Source organism: Myxocyprinus asiaticus, chromosome 9 (assembly GCF_019703515.2).
Source record: "Myxocyprinus asiaticus isolate MX2 ecotype Aquarium Trade chromosome 9, UBuf_Myxa_2, whole genome shotgun sequence".
Classification (NCBI taxonomy): domain Eukaryota; kingdom Metazoa; phylum Chordata; class Actinopteri; order Cypriniformes; family Catostomidae; genus Myxocyprinus; species Myxocyprinus asiaticus.
This window is the reverse complement of record NC_059352.1, coordinates 44,429,295-44,445,543: the sequence shown is the minus strand read 5'-3', so window position 1 is coordinate 44,445,543 and position 16,249 is coordinate 44,429,295. Positions and strand designations below refer to the sequence as shown.

At 40.3% G+C, this 16,249-nt stretch overlaps 1 protein-coding gene across 4 annotated transcripts in view; it reads right to left on the bottom strand.

The window, feature by feature from the left end:
• ubn2a (ubinuclein 2a) overlaps positions 1 to 15,100 on the bottom strand; it is a 40,495-nt gene extending 25,395 nt beyond the window's left edge. For 2 of the 4 annotated variants that reach the window (XM_051707836.1, XM_051707837.1), the window contains exons 1-5: positions 14,493 to 15,100; positions 3,599 to 3,715; positions 1,616 to 1,819; positions 1,289 to 1,417; positions 1,079 to 1,179 (exon numbers count right to left, since the gene is read on the bottom strand). In XM_051707836.1, the coding sequence (XP_051563796.1) occupies positions 1,079 to 1,179; positions 1,289 to 1,417; positions 1,616 to 1,819; positions 3,599 to 3,715; positions 14,493 to 14,801 (860 nt within the window). In that variant the 5' untranslated portion in view covers positions 14,802 to 15,100. The remainder of the gene's footprint in view (positions 1 to 1,078; positions 1,180 to 1,288; positions 1,418 to 1,615; positions 1,820 to 3,598; positions 3,716 to 14,492) is intronic. The other 2 variants (XM_051707838.1, XM_051707839.1) reach the window with 1 other exon arrangement.
• Between the last annotated feature and the right edge of the window lie 1,149 nt (positions 15,101 to 16,249).

The window sequence follows — 16,249 nt, the reverse complement described above, 5'->3', positions numbered from 1 at the left end:
AAAAAAAAAATAGCTTACAGCACCTTTAACTATATTACTGTGCTGAAGAAATGTTAATTTGGATTATTATTAGAGCTGTCAATAGTTTAACATTTTTAAGCAAATTAATTACATGTGCCAATTAATTCAATTAATCGCATATCAATATTTACTGTAAAAGGCCCCGCAAATAAAGGAAATTTAGAATAAAATTTAAAATAATTATACATACAGTACTGTGCAAAAGTTTTAGGCACTTAAGATGTTTCACAAAAACATTTGTCTTAAGATGGTTATTTATATCTTCAGCTTTAGTGTGTCAATAGGAAATATAAATTTTAGACTCCCAAACATTACTTTTGCAAATAGAAAAGATTAGAATAGAAGAACAGGGAGCCCTGCAACAGATGTCATGGCCTCCACAAAGCCCCCCACTGAACATCGTGTCAGTCTGAGATTACATGAAGAGACCGAAGCAATTGAGACAGCCCAAATAGATAGAAGAACTGTGGTGAATTCTCCAAGAAGCTTGGAACATCCTTTCTGCCAACAACCAAGAAAAACTGTGTCCAGGTGTACCTAGGAGAATTGGTGCTGTTATAAAGGCAAAAGGTGGCCACACCGAATATTGATTTAGCCTTTTTATGTTTACTGGACTTTGTATGACATTAATTGATAAATGAAAACTATTTATGGCATTATTTTTGAAGACATCCTCATGAACATTTTTCACAAGTGCCTAAAATTTTGCACAGTACTGTATTTAATAAATATTATAATTGAGAATTCAAATACATTACATCACAATTCTCAAAAAGTTTGAAAAAAGAAAAATAGAATGCTGCCTTGGCTTAAAAGTTAAAACTTAAAAATAAAATTAGAAAAATAAAAGAGAGAGAGGAGCTCATTGCTGGGGTTGTGACAAATGCAAAATTATGAGGATAAGAAACCATATTACAGTGGTTTCCAACCTGTAGTCCAAGTCAAGGAGTTACATTTTGGCATGAGGTTGAGTAAATGATTGAATTTTCAGTGTACTACTCCTTTAAATTGACTTATTGCTTTATTTAGCTCCATATTTACAAAAACACTTTCTCACCCTTGTTTGGTTACTTTGTTCTTCCTGGGTTTTTTGTCCTCTATACTGGTGACATCCCTCTTCTTCCTTCTCTTTATCAGTGGCTCCTCTCCATCTCTCATCTACAAACAGAGAGCACCATAAATTATATTTCATAGATATTATGAAAAACAGACTCTTAACAGATCCATGATATATCTACTGTGTAACCTGAAAATGAGGGGAACTCACCCTGGTTTTTTTATCTTTTTCTCCCTCTTCTCCTTCAGATTCTGAGGCAGCTCTGAATTGTAAAGTACCCGTGTTGATGTAGAATCCTCCAAGCTTGGTGGTCAGAGACGCTGGTACAAGCTCATCATACTGATAGAAAGACGACACAATGATTTACGCTAGTGTTTTGGTTGCTTCTTGCATGTATGTCAAATTTTGAGGCTTCTATGAATTCAGAAACTTCAAAAGTCATCTTTAAAACCACAGATTTCAAATCAAAGCACAACCTGTGTCCATCAATGACACTTATTCAAACAAACCATCTTAATATGAAAAAAAAAATCCTACGTTTTGAGCACAGTGAAATGGAGTTGGTAAACAGCATGTTAAATGCCAATTGATCGTCTCTGTAGTGATGCATGCTTGTTGCCATGGCAAGTGCCCACTCACAGCTTCTGAGTTGTCTATGAAGGGGTCACTCTCATCATAGCCGAAGCCGATGTCAATCAAATCCTGCATCCGATCTTTCCGCTTCTTTTTCCCAGCGTTACCCTGTAATGTCAACGTTAAAAGCAAAATGATGGATATGACTTATGCAAGCTCTAGGGTTGCCACGGTGTACGGTGTTATTGGTTTTACTCAGTAAACAAGGGACAACACCGATGTGAAATTTTATACCGGTGGAAACATTATGAATGGAACTTCCAATACCAATACAATAGCCTAACGAATAGAATAGCCTTAAATAAAGAATAGTTGCCTAACGAAGAGTTTGTGACCTGTGATAAATGAACCTAAATAATGCATTGAAAGCCAGATGTTCTTTACCAATATATAAAATTACACAGGCAGCAAAGTACACACACTGACAGAAGACGTTTAATTGCAGGTAGTGAATATAACGTGCATGGTGGGTAATTGTAAGACGTCTCGGATTCAGAATGACACAAGAAATGCTGTTAGACACACAGACACGCGCTTGAAGAAACACACTTTATTATATTTTTAAGAACAGATGGCAGAAGAACAGTCTATGCGCATGTCTGATGCGCTGTTTGTTTGGAGGCGTGCAGTCTCGTGGAACACACGTATGTAAAAGGTTCTCACTCTTTCTTTGTTTCAGTCTTCTGAAACTTTTTTGCAAGAATAGTATCGTCTATAAGAATGCTGTAAATGACCTCATCTCAGCTCAGGAGGTGCATCAAGTTCATTTCGCTTTATTTCCACAGAGCAGCTCGTTGTGAACGCAACTCTGCAGGGTCACTCTATATACAGTATTGACTACACATCTGTGATTAAATAATAAAATAATACAAAAACACGTTCACCTCGAACCATGATTTATATTTCAGTGATTATTATCATCATTATAATTATTATGTTTACATTTAGAATTGTTTTTAGATCTTAATATGTATTAGTAATTTTCCGCCATTGTCATAATTGGATACTTGCCTGATGGTAAATGCAAAGGTGGTTATATATGTTTTTTTTTTTTTACCACTTCGTTATTTTAATTGCTTTTTCATTTTGTTTGAAGTGCAATTTGAATTTACAAACGTCTTTGGTTTAAGTTTTTTTAATAAATTAATTTAATTTTCAATGCAAAATCACTAAAGCTAGAATATTCACCGATCCCTCAGCTGGAGGTTGATGATTGCAAATTGCAAAATTGTGATTATATATATATATATATATATATATATATATATAAAAATATCGTGAACATATTTCTTGCATATCGCCCAGCCCTAGGAGGGAACAAAACGAATTTATTTCACACATTCAAAGTCATTACTCTTCCAAAGCAGCTAAACTGGGTCCTGGGATGAAAGGTAATAAAACACCACCATTAAACCTGCAACAACCCACAATAAGTGATGTATTTGCCCGGACAATGAAATACCCGATCGGTAGCCCATGATGGAGAGAATGCACAGATGAAGTTCTTTGCCAAAGAGATGTTGCCCTTCACAACTGTTGAAAAGGCATCTTTCAAAAAGTTAAACAACACACATTTTAATTGCACCTCATTTTTTTCAGTTTCATTTGAATTATTAGTTAAAATAAAATAAAAAAGTTCAAAGTTTGAAATCAAGCTGCCTTGCGTTATTGTGTAGGCTATTGCTTAACAGAAATTACCCCACAGTACCATCTAGCATCCAACCAGCGGTAATACCGGTGTTAGTCGGTTTGAATGTGATCACCGCAACGGTGTGAAAATTATGTTACCGTGGCAAGTCTAGCAAGATCTCATTTGTTATTTGAGTGCCCACTTCTGCATTTGAAAATGCATTTTTACAAACACAGAATCAATATAAAAACACTTACATATTTGCTTTCAAACTTTTTAGTCAAGGCCTCGAACTTTAGACGTTCTCTCTCATTGTCGTTGAAGGGGTCGTTTAGATCCAGGGAAGATTTAGATCCTGGTGGATTCTTCTTGGCCTGTGAAAAGACAACAAATATTACCATTATCTTGGGTACTAGAAAGTGTGTAATTGCTGTTACTAATCTGGAATCTTCAAGTGAATTTGCAAAAATTTTCAAATAGTTTTTTTCTAAACACTCTTCCATTAGTCGACAAACAGAGCCCTACAGAAAAAGATAAAAAGCCATTAACTGAGCTAACACTGCCATGTCTGGCTGGTTTGGATGCTCAAATAAAGAGCAATGTTTTGATAGTGCCACATTGTTTACACTTTTCAGGGAAACCAACTTATGAATGACTCGCATTTAAAGTATAAGTCTTAGAAAAGCACTGATTTTCTCCACAAAATTGGGGGAATGTATGCATAAATTTCAATTATAAATTGAGAGTGTAAATATAACAATCGCTACACCCTGGACCAATACAAAAACAATTAATTGGTTTCTGAACTCTTTAAAAGTTTAAAGAAACCAATCTGTTTGACATCTGACAAATGCAGCTGTCAAAGACCAGGTCTACCGTCATAAAACAAACTTACAAAAACACCACTAAATTAAGTTTAAGAAATATTTCATCCAAAATTGCACAATGCTGTCATTATTAATTCACCCTCATGTTATTACAAACCTATACGGCTTTCTATCTTCTGTGGAACAAAAAATATTCATGCTGTTCTTTTCCATACAATGAAACACTGCAAAAGTTAGGGATGTCTTGATCCAGATACTGGTATCGGGTCCAATACCGCACTCTACTTGTACTTATAAAAATTATCCAATACCAAAAAACGATTCTATTTGACATACGAATGCCATTGCATTAGGGTTGGGAACCAAGAACCGGTTGTTGTTCAGAACCTTACTTTAAAAAAATACCGGAATCGTATGATCTTCGTGACTTTCGGTTATGTTAATGGTTCTCCAGCGTGCAATTTTCCACCAATGTGGCTGGAACTCCGTCCTCAAATACTCTGACAGTGGTTCCAGCAGCACTGCCCTCTACTGACTCTACAGCGTAAAAACACACAGTTCTACCAGTGTATTTAATTCCCAATCGAACAAGTCAAAAATCAAATCAAAATCAAATCAAATCACTTTATTGTCACACAGCCATATACACAAGTGCAATGGTGTGTGAAATTCTTGGGTGCAGTTCCGATCAACATAGCAGTCGTGACAGTGATGAGACATACGCCAATCTACAATAAACATAAAATTAACACAACACAATTTAAACATCTGTTATACATAATTAAACTCGACTTAAAACATCAAATTAACACAGCACAATTTAAACATCTGTTATACATAATTAAACTCGACTTAAAACATCAAATTAACACAGCACAATTTAAACATCTGTTATACATAATTACACAACTTAAAACATCAAATTAACACAACACAATTTAAACATCTGTTATACACAATTACACTCAACAATATACAATAATAACATACATTGCACAGTATACAATATGCTGTTTTTGTTTTTTTTTTTGTTTTTTTTGTTTTGTTTTTTACTATATAGATACTATATAGATACACATTATTCAATAAAAATTAAAATATATATGAAAAAAGTATATATATAGAATGTACAGTATTGTACTGTATTGACATTCAGGCTGTCGGTTGATAGTCAGTTGTTAAGAGAGACATAATATAATGACAGTAATATAATTTATGACAGTCCGGTGTGAGATAAAAGAGTAATAAAGTGCAGGGATGATGTATTTTGATCGTGGGAGATCAAGAGTTCAGAAGTCTGATTGCTTGGGGGAAGAAGCTATCATGGAGTCGGCTGGTGCGTGTCCTGATGCTGCGATACCGCCTACCTGATGGTAGCAGTGAGAACAGCCCATGGCTCGGGTGGCTGGAGTCTCTGATGATCCTCCGAGCTTTTTTCACACACCGCCTTGTATATATTTCCTGGAGGGAGGGAAGCTCACCTCCGATGATGTGTTTGGCAGTTCGCACCACCCTTTGCAGTGCTTTGCGGTTGTGGGCAGTGCTATTGCCGTACCAGGCGGAGATGCAGCCAGTCAGGATGCTCTCCACAGTGCAGGTGTAGAACCGTGTGAGGATGTGGCGGTTCATTCCAAACTTCCTCAGCCGTCTCAGGAAGAAAAGGCGCTGATGAGCCTTCTTCACAACGACTTCAGTGTGGACGGACCATGTGAGTTCCTCTGTGATGTGGACACCCAGGAACTTGAAGCTGCTGACTCTCTCCACTGGTGCCCCATTGATGGTGATGGGACTGTGTTCTCTGTCTTTTCTTCTGAAGTCCACCACAAGCTCCTTTGTCTTACTGACGTTGAGGGAGAGGTTGTGCTCCTGACACCAGTGTGTCAGAGTGTGCACCTCCTCTCTGTAGGCTGTTTCATCATTGTCAGTGATCAGACCTACCACCGTCGTGTCATCAGCAAACTTAATGATGGCATTGGAGTTATGTGTTGCCACACAGTCATGTGTGTACAGGGAATACAGTAGTGGGCTGAGAACACAGCCCTGCGGGGCTCCAGTGTTGAGGGTCAGTGATGAGGAGATGTTGCTGCCTATTCTAACCACCTGGCGTCTGCTTGACAGGAAGTCCAGGATCCAGCTGCACAGCGAGCTGTTTAAGCCCAGAGCCCGGAGTTTCTCATCTAGCTTGGAGGGCACTATGGTGTTGAATGCTGAGCTGTAGTCTACAAACAGCATTCTCACATAAGTGTTCTTTTTTTCCAGGTGGGAGAGAGCAGTGTGTATTGTAGATGCAATGGCATCATCAGTGGAGCGGTTGTTACGGTAAGCAAACTGCAGCGGGTCAAGATTGAGTGGTAATACAGAGCAGATGTAATCTCTGATTAGTCTCTCAAAACATTTGCTGATGATGGGGGTCAGAGCAACAGGACGCCAGTCATTTAAACAAGTTATTTTCGATTGTTTTGGAACAGGCACAATGGTGGATGTTTTAAAGCATGTGGGGACTACAGACAAAGAGAGGGAGAGGTTGAAAATGTCCGTAAAAACACCAGCCAGCTGGTTCGCGCACGCTCTGATGACGCGGCCCGGAATGCCGTCTGGACCCGCGGCTTTGCGGATATTCACCCGTCGGAAGGATCGGGTTACATCCGCTACAGAGACGGAGAGTGAACTAACCTCTGTAGCTTCGGCCGTGAGAGCTCTCTCCGCGAGGGCGGTGTTATTTCCCTCGAAGCGAGCATAAAAAGTATTTAGCTCATCTGGGAGAGAGGCAGCGGTGTTCATGGCGGAGTTTTTATTCCCTTTAAAGTCCGTGATGATGTTAATTCCCTGCCACATGCTTCTAGAGTTGGTGGTGTTAAACTGTCCCTCAATCTTACTCCTGTACTGGCGTTTTGCTGTTTTGATAGTTTTTCGGAGGGCATAACTGGCTTGTTTATGCTCCTCCGCGTTCCCGGAATTAAAAGCGGAGGTCCGCACATTAAGTGCTGCGCGAACATCGCTGTTGATCCACGGCTTCTGATTCGGATAGATTCGCACAGTTCTGGTCGGAATCACTTCCTCTACACACGTTCTGATGAAGCACATTACGCTATCAGCGTAAAGCTCGATGTCGTCATCAGAGGCGGACCGGAACATCTCCCAGTCCGTGCGATCAAAACAGTCTTGTAGCGTAGAGTCTGATTGGTCCGACCAGCACTGGATCGTTCTGAGGGTGGGTGCTTCCTGTTTCAGTTTCTGCCTGTAAGCGGGCAGAAGCAGAATGGAAGAGTGGTCCGATTTTCCAAATGGTGGGCGGGGGAGGGATTTGTAGCCATCCCGGAACGGAGAGTAGCAATGGTCCAAAACCCGGTCCCCTCGTGTGTTGAAACTAATGTGCTGGTGATATTTTGGTGCGACTGATTTTAAACTGGCTTTATTAAAGTCCCCGGTCACAATGAACGCGGCCTCAGGGTGCGCGGTTTCCTGCTCACTTATACTCCCATACAGTTCCTTGAGTGCCCGGTCTGTGTCGGCTTGTGGGGGGATGTACACAGCAGTGATAATGACCGCTGTGAATTCCCTCGGTAGCCAGAATGGTCGACACAGAAGCATAAGAAATTCCAGATCAGGAGAACAGAAAGACTTGATAGAATGTATGTTCCTCTGATCGCACCAGGATTTGTTGATCATAAAACATACACCACCTCCTCTAGTTTTACCTGAGAGGTCTTTCGCTCTGTCCGCTCGGAGCATGGAAAACCCCGCGGGTTCAATGGCTGAGTCTGGAATCTCCGCAGACATCCAAGTTTCCGTAAGGCAGATAACGCAGCAGTCCCTCGTCTCTCGTTGGAAAGAGATCCGCGCTTTCAGCTCGCAGAGCTTGTTATCCAGAGACTGAACATTTGCCAGTAGAATAGTGGGTAGCGGGGGTCGATTTGCGCGGCGTCTTACTCTGATGAGAACGCCGGCTCTGTTTCCCCTTTTCCTCCTGCGTTTCCGCGGCCGTGCTGCCCAGACAAAGGGCTCCGCTTGCGTGTTTGTAAACAGCGGGTCGGCATTGAGGAATGTGAAGTCCGGTTTACGGTGTGAGATCGCTGAGCCAATGTCCAAAAGTGTTTGTCTGTCGTAGACAATAAGGCAGGCAACATCCAAGACAAGAAACATAAGAATTGTAAACAAAACAAACAAACCATTGCTAAGTTGTGTCGGAGCTCGCAACGCAGCAGCCATACTCGGCGCCATCTTGAGTCCGTTTTTTGTCTCGAGCAGGTTCTTTTTACAGCGCGAAACATATGCACTTCCGGTACAGTTCTTTTGAATCAACAGCGCAAAACATATGGTGCTTCCAGTATAGTCCGATCCCAAACGAACCATTCTAATGAGCCGGTTCTTTTGAATCTACAGCACGAAACAAACTTCCAGTATACAAGTAATCTTATACTGATGTGCAAGTTATGAATGTCAAACTCGAAATTAAATAAGAATTGTTGAAGTCTCACAAGCATGAAGTACAATATTAGGCTACAAAACACAGTCTAAACTGTCTCTAGAACTGTTACTGTTTATATAATGATGACCTGTGTCTCTATTAAATCAAGCAGTGCAGTTACGGACTGGCTGTTTATATGACAATATATAATTAAAGATAAACAAGTTTTGTTGTAATAAGTGGAATTTTATAAAATAACTTAATGAAATATGCCATCACAGATTGGTTTGGATTTCTTTATTTAAAATAGAGTAAGGATCTATTATTGCATATTATTGCATTGTATTTATGTCTCTAAAAAGCCTGCAAACGCACCAGTTCTGATTTGTTATATCTGCTCTGTACAAATACAAAATAATCTCATTATTTGGTAACAGACAGCAGAGGGTAGTAAATGCAATAAGAATTGCATTTCTCATTTCTAAATAATTCTTTAAAAAGTACTAAAAGAATGACTGGAATCATTACTGGAACCGGAATCGTGAAGAGAATTCGGAACAGGAACCAACCCTACATTGCGTAAACATTCAGCTCACAAATTAAAATCAAGTTATGTCCTAGTGTGATTATTGAACCACAAAGGCTACAATTCAGTGACAATTCAAAGTGATAAATATATAGTTTGCATGTGCTGCGGGCTTCAAAGTTAATGTGTGGAGCCAGTGTTGTGCCAATCATTTAGAGCTCCTTGGCTCATACACAGAAAACACCATCATTCATGAGCATTGCACACGGCACATACTTTACAATTTGATCGATTAAGCTTATCAATCATCGTTTAATTAATTTCAGGACAAATGCGTTCAGTAATCATGCAAGCAGATGTTGATAAGACTGTCTATAGAGTCATTCGCCACTAGAGGGTGCTTGCACACTGCATGTCATGCTTTGTTGAAATCACAGAAGAACCACAATCAACAGTGGTGTCCGAAATCACTCACTTGTTCACTCATTCACTATTTCCTATATAGTGGATGTCAGTGAATTCACTATATCAGCAAGGAGTGAATGAAACAGCTGAGTGAATTCCGTCGCTGACGTATACACCGAGTGCCAGAGAGAGCGCTGAAGCTGTCGCAGAAACAACTTCATCATATACACCAATCAGCCACAACATTAAAACCACCTGCCTAATATTGTGTAGGTCCCCCTCGTGCCGCCAAAACAGCACCAACCCGCATCTCAGAATAGCATTCTGTTATGATATTCTTCTCACCACAATTGCACAGAGTGGTTATCTGAGTTACCGTAGACTTTGTCAGTTCAAACCAGTCTGGCCATTCTCTGTTGACCTCTCTCATCAACAAGCTGTTTCCATCCACAGAACTGACCCTCACTGGATGTTTTTTGTTTTTGGCACCATTCGGAGTAAATTCTTGAGACTGTTGTGCGTGAAAATCCCAGGAGATCAGCAGTTACAGAAATACTCAAACCAGCCCGTCTGGCACTAACAATCATCCATGCGATTATCTAATCAGCCAATCGTGTGGCAGCAGTGCAGTGCATAAAATCATGCAGATACAGGTCAAGAGCTTCAGTTAATGTTCACATCAACCATCAGAATGGGGGGAAAAAATGTGATCTTAGTGATTTGGACCATGGCATGATTGTTGGTGCCAGATTGTCACTATATTTTATTGTTATTTTTCAAGTTTTGAAATGTCAAAGTAAAACTACAGCCAGCGTGAAATAAAACAATGCAGGAATGAAGGAAGCTGTCAACTGGCGTCTCTCGTGCTCTCTCTTTCTCTCACCCATTCTCTCTCCTCTCTTGCTCGCCCACTCGCTCTCTCTCTCTCTCTCTCTCTCAGTGATCGCTGGGAAAGCACGAAGGCACATTCAGCTGACATCTTAATAGCACCAGAGAAACGGTATGTTATGTTATTAATTTATTAACAGTAATTAAAGAATATACAAATTCGTACTAAACAACCTAAATGTATTAAAATACACTGAACTAAGAGCATTTTAAAAGGAAAATGCCAATACTTGCATTCTTAAGTGTATTCATTTAAATTATATTTAAACAGTAAGCTACATGCACATATTATTTGGAGCCCTCCATGCGTGTTTTGCGGTATTAACGATTAATCAATTCATTGATAGTTAATTTCGTTAGTCATAAATGAAAATGTCTGAAAATTTACATCCCTAATATTTATTTAATTAAAAAGCAGCCTTTGGGTAAGGTAAAGTAGGCGCTGATATGTTGTTGTGAAGGCAGTCAGATGCAAATGTCTACCATGGTGTGACATCACAAAGTGTAGGATCACTTTACATCACAAATAGTAGAGAACGAGTCGTTTTGGCAGCTTGGTTTCAACAAATGCTCTTTTTGCAGTGAGAAGAAATTTGAGTTCTGAAACTTACAGTATGTTTTTATAGATCATGTGACCCAACCTGTCAAATTTAAAGCCTGAACCCGACCCAAAATTGCTTGCTTACTTTATAATTTCTTCTCCAAGCAAGTAGATTTGTTTAAATAGGCTGAATTTTGCGAGTACTGACGCTGGCTACCACCCCTGGAGTTGCGAGTTCGAATCCAGGGCGTGCTGAGTGACTCCAGCCAGGTCTCCCAAGCAACCAAATCGGCCCGGTTGCTAGGGAGGGTAGAGTCACATGGGGTAACCTCCTCGTGGTCACTATAATGTGGTTCACTCTTGGTGGGGCGCGTGGTGAGTTGTGTGTGGATGCCGCGGATAATAGCATGAAGCCTCCACACGCGCTATGTCGCCGTGTTAGCACGCTCAAGCCACGTGATAAGATGCACGGATTGATGGTCTCAGACGCTGAGGCAACTGAGATTCGTCCTCCGCCATCCGGATTGAGGCAAGTCACTACGCCACCATGAGGACTTACAGCGCACTGGGAATTGGGCATTCCAAATTGGGGAGAAAAAGGGGAGAAAATATTTTTAAAATATTAAGAATTTTATTTAAAGCTACACTATGTAACTTTTGGCCCTCCAGCAGTTAAAAAATGAAACTGCATGCGTCTTGCAGAAGAACATTGTTTTGGTAATGATGAAAGTTGTGCTTCGGCTCTGCTCCTCTGCGCAGATGAATGTGGTTCGAGGCACCAGTGTACACATGGGTACAGGATATCTTATCAGAGCAAATGGACAAATAAATAACGAAAGGAAAAGATGGATATCCAAAAACATGTCATCTGAGCAGGTAAGTGCCATATCTTATGCTGTTGTTTTGACTTATTGGAAACATCAATGTTTTGAAATAAATGACGTTACAAAAGTTAGGCAATGTTCGTTAACATTAGACATGACGATTGCTAGTCTGATAATGTCAAACATTGTAAAGTTTTTATAACTGCAGGATATTCCGTCCAAACAGACCACGGTAGTAACTAATTTATAGATTGTGGTCAATGGTGGTGTATCAATACATCGATCCATTAACCAACGATACAATGCGTAAATATCGATATAGACATTTTTTTTTAAGATGCACCTTTATTTTAATACTCTCATGTCAACCACGTCCGTATGCATTTCCGTCAGGTGATGAAGCAACCTTATTCCATTAATTTCAATTTATGAGCACTAAATACGCTTTTCATGTGGGACAAAGATGTGCGCAGGGTCTGTGAAGCCAAAATGTGCTTCCCGCGAAACGCAAGCTCCAGACCAGTGACAGGATTAGTGCGAGCACGTCAACCGGGCGCTCCTTAAAATGTGAGCTCTAGTGACAAAATTTTACATGAGAATTTGCTATTTAAAAGTACCATGGAGAAGTTCAACCATGTGAAACGTCTTGACAACACCGACAATCTGAACAACACTAATGAGGGTAAGAGAAACACCTGCTCAGCACTAGCATCAGTTATAAGACTTTACACATGTAAACATCAACACCCTAACTAACATTTATCCCAATTAAATGTAACAGAATTTTTATTACAACCGTGGAAGTTGTAGCCAAGAAAACCGCGGATAGCACGGATAGTTGGAAACAAGTCATGGGTAAGTACTTTGAATTGGATTAAACTGAAAAATAAGCTGTAATCAAACGATTGATGATCACTTATGTGTGACGTTATTTTTTATTTTATTAACTGTATAATTTTTTTCCACATCTGAAGTACCTTATTTTGTTGAGGATGTCCCAATGTGGATATTAAATTTGCACTTTTCAGAGAGCTCAATAAAATATTCAAATCATATTTTGGTTGCATTTGAGGGCAAACATTTTTTTTTTAAATAATTGTGTAAAATAGGCACATAATATCAGAATATCGATCACAGGGCCCTGAATTGAATCAAATCGAAATCGTATAGTGGCAGACTTTGAAGTATCGGCAAATATCGGATCGCAGGCCAAGAGAATCGATATAAGATTGTATTGTGCTGAAACGTCCGATTTACACTCCTAGTGGTCAACATCATTTCAAGACTCACATGCCCTTGGCAAGCATAGGACTAAAGGATTTATTTATATAAATTATTGCCGTTATAAAGAAAAATACACACGTATGCAAGTGAAAAGTTCTGCACCGATTACAGTATAATTATTGTATTTCACTACACACAGACGTGCGTGTGTGTGTGTGTGCGATTACACAATTATACATAAACCATATCAATAAAACATCTTGCCTGTTGAGTAAGAAAAAAGCCATCTCTGGGTCACTTTTAAATCCTCTCAGACCTCGGAGTTGTACACATCTGAAAAGCCAAACCGATGTTGATTTGGTTTTATTACGTACTCTGTCGCTTTCCCTTTGTGTTTGTAGACTCTGCTCTGTTTGGGGTTTCTTTGTTTTTACAACTGGTGATTCCCCAGAGGTTTGCCGTTTTGAATGATCCATGGTCAATTTTCTCGTTCGCTGCGACAACAAACTTTCAGCTTCACGCTACTCCCACACCACACATGAGCTACAGTAGCCGGAGCTTATTTTCTCTGTGTACGGATATGACGTGAACACGCACGGGCGAATGATGTATGTATGCAATTTCCCGCAAAATCCGTCGCGACAGCTCTAAAATATAAATCATTATTAGAGATTTAACAAAGTGTATTTGGGTAAAGGCATGGTTTGGAAGTTGAATTTTTGTTGCACTCTCTCATTAATAACATTTTGTTATTTTTTAACAACAAAAAAAAAGTTACATAGTGTAGCTTTAAGCATCGCAGGCAACTGCAAGAGGCTAAAAAAAAAAAAAAGACGTCCATCCAGCACGTTTACATATAAAAACAAGTGAACAGTAACACAGACACATGCAAAAACCCATTCAGTGTGAACAGCCCCTAACTCATCTGTTCGGGCCGGAAGCAGACCACTACTTTTATGGAACTTTTTGGCATGTTGGGGGCTCGACAACCTCAGTCCCCATTTACTTTCATTGTATGGAAAAGAGCAGCATCAACATTCTGCTAAACATCCCTACAGAAGCAAGAAAGTCACATGAGTTTGGAATGACATCAGGGTGAAATTTCCATTTTTAGCTGAACTATTCCTTGAATTGCAATCTAAGGGCACACTCCTAAAGCACAGGCACCCTGGTGGGCAACTGGGTCACGTACACAACAAAGTGCTTTAAAGTTTATGAGCTTCATGAAATGAAACGGGATCTACCAAACGTCAAACTAAATCCACCGCATATTGCCTTACACACTCCCTCATAAAATCTGCCACACTTGCCATTTAAATTGAGCTCTTGTAGTGAGGACTTTTTATTGGAATCCTCTCCCATATAAGGTCTGCTAACAGGCTAATGCATAAGCAAACTCAGCAGAAAACGCAACACGCAATGTCTTTATAATAACAAGTAAAGGTTAGACAGTATAATCTAATCTTCCCTAAACTGGTCCGAATAGTTATTCCCCCTCCTTTCGGTACCTGTTGAGACTGGATGAGCTCGCTGTAGTTGAACTCGGCCGAGCACTGCTCGTTGGGCTCGGACAAACACAGATTGAGCCGCACTGTCTTCCCTTTGGGCTCATCACTGTCTCTCTTCCCGATCAAACCCCCGCGGTCACCCGCAGCAGCAGCCGTCACCGCGGTGCCCGTCAATTTCATCCTGCTCTCTCTGTCAAAGCTCATCTCCGCAGCCCCGTCCTCCTCCAAAAACCGTCTCCTGCCCTCCGCGCACTGACCGCCGGCCAGGGCCGACAGGGTGACAAACTGCACTTTTCTCGGTTCGGCCATTTGGATGTTCAGGGCTCTTGGTCACACTCACACACACACACACTCACTCTCACTCTCTCAGTGGTACGGCTTGACTTCGCCAAACAACTTGATTTAAAGAGCTTCAAGCCGGATGGAAGGGGCGTTCGGAGGCTTCACGGATGCTCGAGTCCCTCCGCACCTCAAGTGTGGATGCGTATGGGAAGAGATGCCCGGGTGAGAGTTGATTTTGGAAGCGCAAGCATCCTCGATCGCTACGCTCGCGGGACCGAGGCGCTCCGAACAGCCATCTTAGATGAGCGAGAGTAAATAAAAGACCGGAGACGAGCGAACTGAGCCTGCGCGCACACGGACACCGGAAGCGGCGTGCACGACAGAGAGGTCGGACTGGCCAATCGGAGGACGCCGACTGCAACCGCGTGTCCAATCAGAGGCGGGCCTCCCGGCAACAGACGCTCTAATGAGCAATTAGAGATGAAAAAGGATTCCCTTGAAATTGAACTAATAGCTAGAAATAGAACTTATTGAGGAACTGTTTTTTCGAGAGATTGTAGTTCAGGATGTTAAGTGATTATATTTCTTTGGATCTGACAATAAAGGAGGAACAGGTTAATTTTTTGAAAGGTTTCAGAAAGGGTGGCTGTCTGAAATAAGTGCATTAAATTATCGAAATATCAAATATGGAGAGGATAACAGGACGATGTTAATAGCTCACCACAAAACTCTGTCATATATATATATATAATATATAATACCAATATATTACATTATATTGGCATTTTATAGGTGTCATTTTTCTGAGCAAAATTTGGCCAGGGATCTGGACAAAATTAACAGAAACTCTTAGTTTAAAATTTTTGAGGATGTTTATTGGTGCTATGATAACATTTTTTTTTTATTATTTAAAATGGTAATTTATTAGATAAACAGAATTTCTTTAGTCATCAATATCACTTGTGCAAAAGATTTACAAAAGAAATGTTGGTAACACGTTACAATAAGGTTACATTCGCTAACATTAGATCTTTGTCCCCATGTGCACTTTCAAACTGTAGTCTGGCTTTTTTATGGCGGTTTTGGAGCAGTGGCTTCTTCCTTGCTGAGCAGCCTTTCAGGTTATGTCGATATAGGACTCGTTTTACTGTGGATATAGATACTTGTCTACCTGTTTCCTCCAGCATCTTCACAAGGTCCTTTGCTGTTGTTCTGTGATTGATTTGCACTTTTTGTACCAAACTACATTCATCTCTAGGAGACAGAATGCGTCTCCTTCCTGAGCGGTATGATGGCTGCGTGGTCCCATGGTGTTTACACTTGTGTACTATTATTTGTACAGATGAATGTGTTACCTTCAGGTGTTTGGAAATTGCTCCCAAGGATGAACCAGACTTGTGGAGGTCTACAATTGTTTTTCTGAGGTCTTGGCTGATTTCTTTTTATTTTCCCATGATGTCAAACAAAGAGGCCCT